The 13,340-nt window shown below is 35.3% G+C and overlaps 1 protein-coding gene across 1 annotated transcript; it reads right to left on the minus strand.

Moving 5' to 3' along the window:
• Positions 1–5,195: 5,195 nt before the first annotated feature.
• Positions 5,196–6,812, minus strand: LOC127093228 (mannan endo-1,4-beta-mannosidase 4). Its single transcript, XM_051032134.1, has 5 exons — positions 6,501–6,812; positions 6,212–6,406; positions 5,980–6,096; positions 5,685–5,881; positions 5,196–5,594 (listed from the first exon to the last, which is right to left on the minus strand). Exons 1-5 carry the CDS (start codon positions 6,810–6,812, stop codon positions 5,237–5,239), a joined length of 1,179 nt encoding a protein of 392 aa, XP_050888091.1. The 3' UTR covers positions 5,196–5,236.
• Between the last annotated feature and the right edge of the window lie 6,528 nt (positions 6,813–13,340).

A 13,340-nucleotide genomic window follows, 5' to 3' on the forward strand; every position in this document is an offset into this window, starting at 1 on the left:
ATACCCTCTAACAAACTTAGGGGCTAAGAAAATAATACAATTTAAATATGAATTAAATCTAATAAAATCTAATACCATCCCTTAATTCATATTCCATCAAAACTTGTAACACCAATTCCATCCCTTAATATGAGAAATTGGTCAGTCTTGATAGCTTTCGTCAGAACATCTGCCAACTGCTTCTGAGTGCTGCAGTGTACAACTTCTAACACTCCCCTCTGAACTTGATGTCTCAGAAAATGATACTTGGTCTCAATGTGCTTGCTTCTCCCATGCAACACTGGGTTTCTGGCAAGATTGATTGCAGACTTGTTGTCAATCATCAGCTTCAGAGGTTTGTTTACTTTAATCTTCAGATCCTGCAATAGATTCAGAATCCACACAGCTTGGCATGCAGTAACAGCACCTGCAATATATTCGGCTTCACAAGTTGACAACGCCACAACAGGTTGCTTCTTGGAACACCAAGAAATGGGACCTCCTAGAAATTTGAATAAGTACCCAGACGTACTTCTTCTGTCAACTCTGTCTCCACACCAATCAGAATCTGAATAACTCAGAAGTTCTGACTCATCCTTTCTTCCAGAAGGAAATAATACTCCATACTTCAGAGTTCCCTTGATATACCTCAGAATCCTGACTGCAGCTTGGTAATGGGACCACTTAGGTTTACTCATGAACCTACTAACCATCCCAACTGAATAGCAAATATCAGGTCTGGTATTGCACAAATACCTCAGAGAACCAACTAACTGTTTGAAGGTTGTAGCGTCCACATCCTTTCCATCAGAGTCAGAATCCAGCTTCTGATTTGTATCAGAAGGTGTGACAGCAATCTTACAATTCTCTAATTCAAATCCCTTCAGAAGTTCTAATTCATACTTTAGCTGATGCAAAATAATACCTTTCTCAGAGTATCTGAACTCCATCCCTAGAAAGTATGTCATTTTGCCTAAATCAGTCATTTCAAATTCATTCATCAGAACTTTCTTGAACTTAGCTATCTCCTGTTCAGAACTTCCAGTCTGCAGTATATCATCAACATATAAGCATACCACAGTCATATTTCCTTCAGAAGTATGCTGAACATAGACACCGTACTCCATCTCACATTTCTGAAAGCCTTGCTTCTTGAAAAAAGAATCAATCTTCTTATTCCAAGCTCTGGGCGCTTGTTTCAATCCATATAGAGCTTTGTATAATCTGTACACCATCCCTTCCTGATTCTTTTTCACAAATCCAGGAGGTTGTGACACGTAAACTTCTTCTTCTAATGGACCGTTCAGAAATGCAGATTTTACATCTAAATGCATCAGAGGCCAATTCCTGTTAGCAGCTATTGCAATCACCATTCTGATTGTTTCATGTCTTGCTACAGGTGCAAACACTTCAGAGTAATCCAGCCCAGGTTTCTGTAGAAATCCTCTGGCTACCAACCTTGCTTTATGTTTGCCAATTGAACCATCTGGCTTTAACTTCTGCTTGAAAACCCATCTGACGCTGATGGCTTTCTTGTCTTTTGGAAGTTCTGTCAGCTTCCAAGTCTTGTTCCTCTCTATAGCATCAAGTTCTTCTTTCATGGCCTTCAGCCAGAGCTTCTGCTTAAGAGCCTCTTCTGTACTTATGAGTTTAGAGTCTACTAACATGGCACACTGAATAACTTCTCCTTCAGAGTCTACTTCAGTGTCTTGCAGCATGTCAAATTCTGCATATCTTCTGGGGATGTTTCTGACTCTTTGTGGTCTCTGAACATGTTCAGAGTCTTCAACTTCAGAGTTTCTACCTTCAGATGGTTGACTTCCTCCAGAGCTTTGACCATCTGAAGGTTCTGGCATATTTCCAAAGTCTGAATTGCCACCAGAATCTGGATTACCATCAGAGTCTGAGTCATCAGAGTCAGGATCATCAGAGTCTGAAACATCAGAGTCTGCAACATCAGAGTCTGGAACATCAGAGTCTGGAACATCAGATTCTGGATCACTATCAGAGTCAGAATCAACGTCAGAATTTACTCCAACCTCAGAAATTCTGAACTCTGACCTTTCTTCAGAAGTTCTAACATCAGAATCAGATTGAGACTTATCCCAATTCCAAACTTCTGATTCCTTCACAATCACATCTCTGCTGAATTCAATTTTATTGGTTTCTGGACAATAGAGGTTGTATGCACCTGTACTGTGGTACCCTATCAGAATCATCACTTTGCTTCTATCATCCAGCTTCTGTCTTCTGGCTTCTGGAACATGTTTATAGCAAACAGAACCAAACACCTTCAGATGACTAACACTTTGCTTATCTCCAGTCCACTTCTTTATTGGAACTATTTCCTTCAACTTCTTCGTAGGACATCGGTTGAGTACATACGTTGCAGTGGCAACAGCTTCTCCCCAGAGCTTCTGAGGAAGTTTCTTCTCCTTTAGCATGCTTCTCACCATATCAAGCAAAGTGCGGTTTCTTCTTTCAGCAAGACCATTGTGTTGAGGGGTATAAGGAGCAGTAACCTCATGCTCAATTCCATTCTCCTCACAGAATTTCTGGAATTCTTTGGAGTTATACTCACCTCCACCGTCAGTTCTAAGAATCTTCAACTTCTGACCACTCTGATTCTCAGCCTTCATTCTGAACTTCTTGAATTCATCAAACACCTCGTGTTTAAACTTAATAAGGGATACCCATGTCATTCTTGTGAATTCATCAACAAATAACACAAAGTATTTATTCCCTCCAATCGATGCTACTGGAAATGGACCACACACATCAGAATGTACAACTCCCAAGGCATGTTTTGCTCTTGGAGCAGTTTCTGACGCAAATGGCAATCGTGGTTGTTTTCCTTCCATGCAAACTTTGCATGACTTTTCAGGCTTCTTAATTGCAGGAATTCCATGTACCAACTTCTTTGAATTCAGATGTTTTAAGCTTCTGAAATTCAAATGACCAAATCTTCTGTGCCACAGCTCACTCTCCTTCTCAGCACTTGTTGCACTAAGACATTCTGAGTCTGCAGTTCTGACATTCACCTTGAATGTTCTATTCCTTCCCTGTTCTGACTCCATAATCAACTTCTGATTGCAGTCATACAACTTCAGAAGATTGTCTTTCATGGTAACTGAAAAACCTTTCTCAATTAATTGTCCCACACTCATCAGATTGCTTCTGATGCCAGGTACATACCACACGTTCTGAATCAATGCTGTTTTCCCATTGTTCAGAATCACTCTGACATTTCCCATACCTTCTGCATTAAGATATTTGTCATCAGCACATCTGATCTTTGTCCTCTTTTCAGAGTCAAAGTCAATCAGCCATTTCTTGTTTCCAGTAAGATGATTTGAACAGCCAGTGTCCATATACCACCAGTCTATCAGATCCATATCATCAGATTCAGAGGCCATCAATAGCACAGATTCGTCATCAGAACTTCTGGCTATATTTGCTTCTTCTGATTTTCTCTCCTTGTTTGACCAACAGTCTCTAGCAAAATGACCAAACTTCTTACAGCAGTAACATTGGATTTTCTTCTTGTCATACTTCTCTTTTCCCTTCTGAGCATTCTTTTGTCTATCAGAGGTTGAGCTTTCTGACTTCTGACCACCATCAGATCTTCTCCTGGCTTCTGACTGCTTCTGATACCTCCTATCAGAAGTTGCTTTCAGAGCCTGCTGCTCTACTTCCCTTTCAGAAGTTCTCTCAGTTAAACGCAACTCTTGCGCTTCTAGACTGCTCTGCAGCTCTTCAATTCTCATGGTGCTCAGATCTTTGGAATGTTCTATTGCTACCACAATGTAATCAAATTGACAGGTAAGGGATCTCAATACCTTCTCCATGATTGTTTCTTCAGAAAGAGTTTCTCCACACGCTTTCATCTCATTAGTGATCAGAATCACTCTGGAGATGTATTCAGAAACTTTCTCATTATTCTTCATGTTGAGATTTTCATATTGCTTTCTCAAGGACTGAAGCTTCACCTTCTTCACTGATGCGTCACCACCATAACATCTAACCAGTGTGTCCCACGCAGCCTTTGCTGTCGTTGAATCTGCAATCTTCTCAAACACATTTACATCAACACATTGATGAATGAAGAACAATGCCTTCTGATCCTTCTTCCTTACTTCCTTCTGCGCGTTTTTCTGTTCATCCGTCGCATCTGCTGCTAACGGAACATAACCATCAGTGACAAGATCTAGAACATCTTGAGCACCGAACAGTACACGCATTTGGATCATCCAACGATTCCAATTTTTACCGTCAAATACTGGAAGTTTGGTGTTCATGTTGCCGTTTCCGTTCATCTTTCTACCTTGCACAGTACACTCAGATTTCTCACACAGTGTTTCCCAACCCACAGAATTAAAATTCTGATCAAATTTTGTTCAAGATTCAACACGAATCTTAAGAATCAAAATCAAACACACACAAGACCTCACGTTCACTCGTGTTTCCCGTGTTTCCCAATGAATCCGAACCGGAGCTCTAGATACCAATTGTTGGTGCAAAGGTAGAATGAAAGATGAATATTCTATTCAGAGAATGACGGCTACAAAACATGATTAAAAGTTACAATGATTGACACCCTATTTATAAGCTAAAACTAGGGTTATTACAATAGGATAAAATACTAAAATACCCTCTAACAAACTTAGGGGCTAAGAAAATAATACAATTTAAATATGAATTAAATCTAATAAAATCTAATAAAAGTATCCCACTTTAACAGGGATAGTCTAGTTTACTTTTTTGGGCACGATTTCATTGAGACATCTTATTTGGGGTAAAGTATCCCACTTTAACAGGGGTAGTCTAGTTTACTTTTTTGGGCACGATTTCATTGGGACATCTTATTTGGGGTAAAGTATCCCACTTTAACAGGGATAGTCTAGTTTACTTTTTTGGGCACGATTATTGGGACATCTTATTTGAGGTAAAGTATCCCACTTTAACAGGGGTAGTCTAGTTTACCTTTTTGGGCACGATTTCATTGGGACATCTTATTTGGGGTAAAGTATCCCACTTTAACAGGGGTAGTCTAGAATTTAGCTAAATAAATAGATATATTAGTATTGATATATTATTTGGTTGGAATATTTATGGATAAAAAAATATATTTTTGATAATTTTTTAATAATATAATGAGATATTACATCATGCACATTTCTTTTTATGAATAAAGAAAATGAATTTGTTCTATAAATAAAGAGAATCGACAGGCTGAGAAATTTTCCTGCCATGAATTCTACAATTTGATATTTGATATCTTAGTAGATTGTTGTTTGATGATCTGTGCAGTGGAAGGACTATTTTCCAAAATAATTTCATATCCATCTCCATAACTATCCATTCCCGGAGACAGAAGTTGCCAGAAAATCCCACCTGCACACGAGCCTCCACTAGTAGCACTTGTAGATATAATATTGTATACTTTCTTATAGTAATCATCCCTTTTATCTATACTATATCCTGGTGATTTTGAAGACTTCCCAAACTCAGCTACAATAATTGGCTTTCCTAAAACATTATTCGCGTCCTGAATATGATCTTGTATCCATTTGTCAACAAATGCACTATGGGTTGTCTCGTTTGAGCTTAGTAACCTGCATGAATAAATAGACACTAGAGTTTTGTGGTGAAAGAGAGAGAAAACCTGCATCAAGTTCATTCTAAATCATGTTTAAGAATGGTACCATTGATCAGGGTACAAGTGAATGGTTGCAAAATCAATTTGAGGAATTTGATTGTTGGATATAAAATCGGTTCCCACTAGAAGTAAATCGGGATTGAACTGCTTCTTCGTTTCACCGTAGAACCCTTCAAGTCCTATTTCTAGCAAATGATTGTCGTCAATGGATTTCACATAACTCGCCATCTCACTTATCCAATTCTACAGTAATTTATGCCAAATCACGTGTCACAACGAATGCATAATTGAAGTACTAAGGAGTGAAAATTCAGCCACTAAAAGAAGAAAATGAAAAGAACCTGAATTGATTTTGCAGAGTCATTTAAACGAGGTTCATTCATAAGCTCCCATGCGAATATAGTTTGATCATCTTTGTATAAAATACCATTTATTGTGTTCTTTCTTGTTAGTACAGTCTGCAATCAATCACCAAAATATGTTAAAATTTACCTTGGTTTAAATTTTGCTGTATTTTCCTGCAAAGTAAAGTAGCAAATACATACTATAGAATTAAAAAATTATGGTACGTACCTTAACATGATTTTTGTAGTATTCCTTAACAACAGGATGGGTAAAAAAGTCACCGTCATATATAACATTTTGGCCACGTTCTTTTGCCCATTGAACATATTTATATTTTCCTCCAAACTCTTTCCAATTATTCACCAAACTTAGTATAAGTTGCACTCCATATTTTTTCCCCTCTGAAACAACAAAATCCAAACCCTACGTACACAAATATTCAACGAGTAAAATATAAAATGATCCAAGAATATGATGGAATGACAACACATTATCAATTTGGATAATCTTGTTTTACCTTGAAGGCATTTTCGTCGTAAGAACCAGGAGAGGTTTGAAGGAATCCTTCGTTGAAAGCCCATGTTCTTCCTAGATTTAAACCATTTTGAGAAGCTTGTTGGAAAGTTGAAGTAACCTTAGATCTTGTAGATTGATCAGATGCAAGGTTCATTAACCAATAAGAATTGAATCCATTCACATAATGTGGTTTCCCATTTAGAATAAATTGAGTGCCTTTTCTTTCAACGAAACCTGCACCATTCCCAGGTTGAACAACAACAACAACCAAAGTCACTATGAAATGCGTTAATACCAAAGTTTGAAACTCCATGACTCAGAATAAATAAAATGTATGTACCTCATTTTATGTATAAAAAAAAAGTAATATATCATGGAAGAAAAATATATAAGTTTTATTTTAATGTAGTAATCAATATGCTTAAATTAGCTCACAGACGTTGGTAATATATCTTTGACGATACATAATTAATAGAAAGAAAAGAATGGCATTTGACAAAATATTTTTTCATTTATTATTTTTGAAAATGACCGTTTTTAATATCTCACTAAGAGAAAATTCTTCTCAATTTGTGATGTTTTTAATGACTTTGTGAGTGTTGCATTATGATATTTCTTTTTAGTTTCAAAAGATAAGAATCAAACTAAACAAAATGATAATTTTTTTACTACACTTTTGATCCTTATAGGTTGGGGGTTTTAAACAATTGTTTTCCCTATTACAAAACCTATTATTTTGGTTTCTAAAATTTGCACGATCTCCTATCCAATTTTGATTATGTGTCAATTCATTAGTAACATGACAAATATTATTTAAATTCATGTTAACATTTTTAAAAGTTGGACATATTATAATTTAAGATATTGAAAACCACGTAAGAAAAAAAATCATTTTTAGAGATTACGTGGTTTTCAATATCCTAAATTATAACATCCAACAATTTACTACCATGACAGTAGAAAACAATCACGTTTAAGTGGCTGAATTTGCCTTCTTTGTAGTATTTGGTTTCCTCCATTCTTTGTAATATTTGGTTTCCTCCCATTAAAACACTCTTAAGAATCCCACCATATTTGAAATCCTACTCATTGCTACCTCTGTTGTCTTTTGCTTCATCTTTTGGAGTAGACTCAAGTTTGCTATAAATATTGTTAACACTCTTAAGAAAGCCGATGCAATTGTTGATTCCTCCGTTAGAATTTTGAGTCGTTTAAGGGTCATTATTTAATTATTAAAAAAAAAATGGTTTAATTGATATTAAGTTTATGGATAATGACATATATGTCATGAAAGGTTTATTGTATGTATACCATAAGTCAATTTTCTAAATTGATGAGAAATCAAATTAAAATATTGAAAATTAAGTAGTAACTCTAAAAGACTTATTTATATAAGTTATGGTTCCCATTTGTAGATATACAATCAAAACGGTTTATCATGTTTTCTTTCTTCATCATCAGAAGAAAATCAAGAAACCCTAAGACCCTAAAAAAATATGAGTATCACGTAATTACAAACCTTCAACGATTCCAATGACAAACTCAAGCATGCTTCTGTTTTCATCCTCATCTTGTATTCGGGTATGGTTTCATAGTGATTAATTTAGGATTGTGTTCTTGACTTTTAAATGGATAGAAATCATTCGGTATAGAACAAATCTAACAAGTGGTATCAGAGTCACCAATGCCGGGTTAAATTTGATTTTGGGATTTTTGGAATAAGGGTTCTAAAATTGGGATTTACTTTGATCTTCCAATTTGTGTAAAATCTAATGTTTATATGTTGTAATTCATATTTTTGGTCTTATTTGATGTTATCTTCCTGAACTTCGTGTTGGATGCTAAATCAAAATCGACAATTTTTTGAAGTTTTTCGGATGCGTCGTTTTTGTGTGTGTGTGAAAATTGCAATTTAGAAGCGTTGACGGTCGGCACTCTTGATGACATGCTGATCGTCACGCTTCAAAGCCCTAATGACAAGTACACTTTTTGTTGACGACCATCAGCGATGGATGACGGGTACCCCATCCCTGCTGATGACCGTCACTGTTTGTTATCGGGTACCCAATTCCGATGACGACCATCATCGTTGGATGACGGGCTGTCCCTGCTCGTGCTTATTGGGTGACGACCATCATTATATGTGACGCCTAGACCGTCACCTGGATTGTTTCAATGTCGTTTTTGAAATTTTTCTTTTTTTCTAGACCTTTTGACTTTTGAAAAATTCAAATATATATATATATATATATATATATATATATATATATATATATATATATATATATATATATATATATATATATATATTGTTTTGTTGTGCTTTACATAAACAAAGAAGACATGAATTGGAATACGGACATGTCATCTTGGTTTGCATGGTCGTGCCACTTACTTGTTTCATCCATTAACTTTGGTATAATTTTATTCAAGTTTTGACTATGATTTGTATTTTATACAACATTTTAACAATTTAAATGATTTAATTAAAATGAAAAGTCACCAAAATGACCTCTTTTATGGAGATTACTCATGAGATATGTTAAATATTTTTATTGTGTGTGTATGTTGTGTGTGTGTGTGTGTGCGTGCGTACATGCATATGTGTGTCGATGCGAGTGTCAACTGAGTCAAAGGATAATTGATGTTTGATCGGATTTCATACACACATGTGATAATTATAAGGTTTCACCTGTGAATGATAAGTCAATCTGAATAGGGGTTTATTATTTGACATGTTTTTTTATTATCAATGTTGGATCATTACAACAAGAGTACCACTATAAGTCAATATTACTGTTCAAAGACTTGATATTGATGGTGCACTAGGTATGTTGAGATGAATTATGTTATTATTTGAGCATATTAATGTTTCAATTTAGTTTCCTTATGAGTATATTTATAGTGTTTATTTTGTTTTGTTTTCAGCTTCAATTGCTTCTACCTGTTAATCAGAATTCTATACTGGTCCTTAATGGGACAAACTTTAAGGAATGGAAAGAAACATGGAAATTGTTCTTGACTGTATGAATCTTGACCTTGCATTAAGAATGGAGCAACCACATTCTCCTACGAAATCTAATACCAAATGATGTTGAAAGATACATCTATGTCGGAGATGTCAAGTCGGTGGAGATGGAAGTTGTAGGGAATTTTAGATTATTAATGTGTACTAGATTTTATTTGGATCTGAAAGACACTTTTGTGGTACCGTGCTCTAGACGAAATTTAACTTTGGTTTCTTATTTGGACAAATCAGGTTATTTATGTTCATTTGGAAACAATAAATTCAAGTTGAATTTCAATTCATATATTATTGGAACTGGTTCACTTATGGGTCATGATAATCTATACTTGCTGGACACAATAACTAGCTATGGTGAATCCTTAAATGTGAAATCACCTGGTACTAAGCGCAAAATTGATAATAATAATTCAGGAGCATTATAGCACATACGCCTAGGTCACATCTCTAAAAATAGAGTTGAACAACTAGTGTTAGATGAAATGTTGGATTATTTTAACTTCATAAACTTTGATGTTTGTGTTGAATGCGTTAAAGGTAAATAGACCAAAACAAAACAATTTGGTGTATATAAAGCTACATATGTCTTAGAATAGATACATAAGGACATTTGTGGACCATTTCCCACACCTTCTTGTAATGGTCAACAATATTTTATATCTTTCATAAATGATTATTTTAGAAATACATAAATATTTCTTATACATAAAAAGTCTCAATTATTGAATGTGTTTAAATCATATAAGATTGAAGTTGAGAATCAACTAAATTAAAGAATTAAGAGTGTCACATATGACCGTTGAGGTGAATATTACGAAAGATATGACCGTTCAGGTGAAAACATCTGGGGTCTTTTGCCAAATTCCTAGAGAAATATGGAATAGTCCCGCAATACACCATGTCAGGGTCACCTAGCATGAATGGTGTATGTCGCGATGAGAAAAATACCCGAGCGAATGAACGCTCAAAAGACAATGAATTCGCCACCAAAGTTTATTTGTATAAGGGAAAATGTCGATAAAATCCTAAAAGAAAAAAAAATGGTCATTGCAACCAAATTCAGGTTCGCGATTCGATTATGTGCGGGGAAGGTGTCAACACGCCTGGAATCTGTTGTAACCAACAGGAACCACCTAGTTAGTTTTGCAAATAAGAGTGTTAGCCTAAGGTATTTTGATTTCTTCTAATTATTACGACATATCTACAAAAAGAAGTAAGAGGAATAAATAGGTTTTTTTATTAGGGTGTTTGATGAAACCTTGAATCTCGCTCCTACGTATTCCCAAGTGCGATGGAAAACTCAAAACCACGTAGTTTTGCGTAACAAAAATTTGTTTGTTCATTGTTTTTAATTGTAAAAATGAGTTTAGTCGCGCTTTGGCGGAAAAAGACTCGTTGGTTGAAAAAGACTCGTGCTTGGGCGATAAATGTTGTTAAAAAGATCTGTGCTTGGGCGGTAAACGTTGTTTGAGAAGTTGCTTAGTTGTGCATGTGCGGAAAGTGAATTTGATTGGTTATAGTTGTTTTTTGGTTGACGACGAGTATTTGAAAGGTAAGCTATACGACCTATATCCAAATACTCGGGGAAAAAGGGATATACATCCGATTAGTCATTTTTCATCTGATTTTATTATAAAAAGAGGTTTGATATGAGTCAAGCCAAGATTCCTTAAAAATGACAAGAACTCGAAAGGAACGCTATACAACTTGTATCAAAGTACTCGGGGAAGAAAGGGATATACATCCAATTAATCATTTTTCATCCGATAAGGAACAAATTAAATTCGATTACGTTATTAAGTTTTGAAAAGATGACAAGTATTCGAAAGGCAAGCTATATGACTTGTATCCAAACACTTGGGGGAAGAAAGGGATATACATCCAATTATTTTTTTTCATCCAGCTCATTTTAAAAAGAGGTTGAATCCGATTAAATCACGGAAGAGTATTTGATTTTTTTTATCGAGAATAATAAATGACCATTGATTTTATAATATTTATTTAACAATATTCAACAATAATAAAAAAAATGAAATTAAATCAATTAAAAAAATCATGAGAGGAGTGCAAAGACCAAATGGATGATTAACCAACAAAGGCCTTTTTTTGGGCCTAAGGCCCAAGGTTTGGACAAAGAGAAAAAAAAGAAAAAAAAGAAGAGGGGGTGTACTCTAAGCGGGGCGTAGACGCATGAGACCAATGACCAATTTTTTTTTTTATGATCCAACTCGGTGGGGGTGCGCTGCAACTCCTAGGGCGTGTGCGTGCAATGGGTTCAGGAAAAGCTCAATTCTATTGCAAGAGACATCAACAGGCTATGGTGATGGCTCAAAGGTGAAAAGGAAGATAACAATGAAAGCTCAAAAATGGAAGGGTAATGGAGATGGTGGAGCTCAAAGGTGATGGAAAGATTGAGGGATGTCACGACTAACTCTGCTGATATTCAAAGAGGTTCAAAGTTTCTTCACTATGAAGAAAACTCTAACTAGGTAAAATAGCAGAATTTCAACATGATTTGTGTGTGTAGGTAGATCCTCCCTTCACTCTGATATTCTCACTTCTTATAGGGTTAGAATTAGAGTTTTTAGGATTATAAATGTATGAACCAAGTGTGTGAGTTAGTTAGAATTGAGTGAAAATTGTGTGAGGATGAGTGTAAGTTGTGTGAGTGAGTGTGTGTAAAAAGTTAGTTGGTTAATGGTATTGTAAAAGCTTTCTACGTGCAAAAAACTCATTGCAAAGTGCATGGCGCATGTGTCATGTGATGATGTAATGAGAATGAGATTTTTTTGAACTTTTGTAGTTTTTGTCTTTAGGGAAAATGTTGACTTTTGGATGACTTTTTTAATGATGTAATGGTGTAAATTCATGGCATGTCATGATTTGTATCAGATGATGTATTCATGAATGAAAATGAGATGTTGCGTAGTTTTTAGCAATTTTGTCTTTTGTGAATAAAATATTGACTTGTATAAAAAGTATTGACTTGATGCAAAAAGTAAAATGTGAATAATAAAATGACCTTAAAATTGGTGAGTGCAAAATGAATGATAAAAGTGCCATTTTAATCGGTGACAAACTATGAAAAGGAAAATGGTACTAAAATAAAATAAAAAAAATAGAAATATTCTAAGTTAGTACACAATGCAAATGCAAAAATGATAAAGAAGGCATTGCTACTATTTTTTTTTTGAAAATAATAGGAATAATCTTGAATTACTTTTGTTGATATTTGTAAATATAATATTAAGAATATTTGTATATCGAATAGTTCCACATTGACTATATCATGTAATTAGTTATAATCTCTCTATATAAAATAAAGTCTTCGTAGTACTTTTCAAGACATACGATTTATTCAAATGTCTCTTAGTCTCCTAATTTAACATGGTATCTAGAGCCTGCTAAGAGACAATTCTTTCTTTGCCGTACTTTACCCGGTTGACCCACTGTCTTCCGGTGAGAATTTTTTTACAAACCGTGTCATCACTCCGGTTTGCTTCTTACTTTTCAAAATTCTCCGGTAACCTACCAGCAGAAGCGCCTCTTCCGATCCAGCCGTTCCCCACTTTTCATCGGCAGAAACCTACGCACGTGACAACACGTCCGACGGCCGATCCCGACAATTTTTCCACCGCTCCATTCTCCATAGGGCAATTGTTTCAGATCCGATACTCATGGCTACTCCTCATAACTTTACGCCAAACTACGATGATTTTTCTCAGGTGGTATCAGAATTATCAGAACTTAGATTCTACTGCTTCGGTAGCACACACTGGTAATTCATCTGCTTGTCTCTCTCAATCATCTTCTCTT

The sequence above is a fragment of the Lathyrus oleraceus genome, chromosome 6, assembly GCF_024323335.1.
Source record: "Lathyrus oleraceus cultivar Zhongwan6 chromosome 6, CAAS_Psat_ZW6_1.0, whole genome shotgun sequence".
NCBI lineage: Eukaryota > Viridiplantae > Streptophyta > Magnoliopsida > Fabales > Fabaceae > Lathyrus > Lathyrus oleraceus.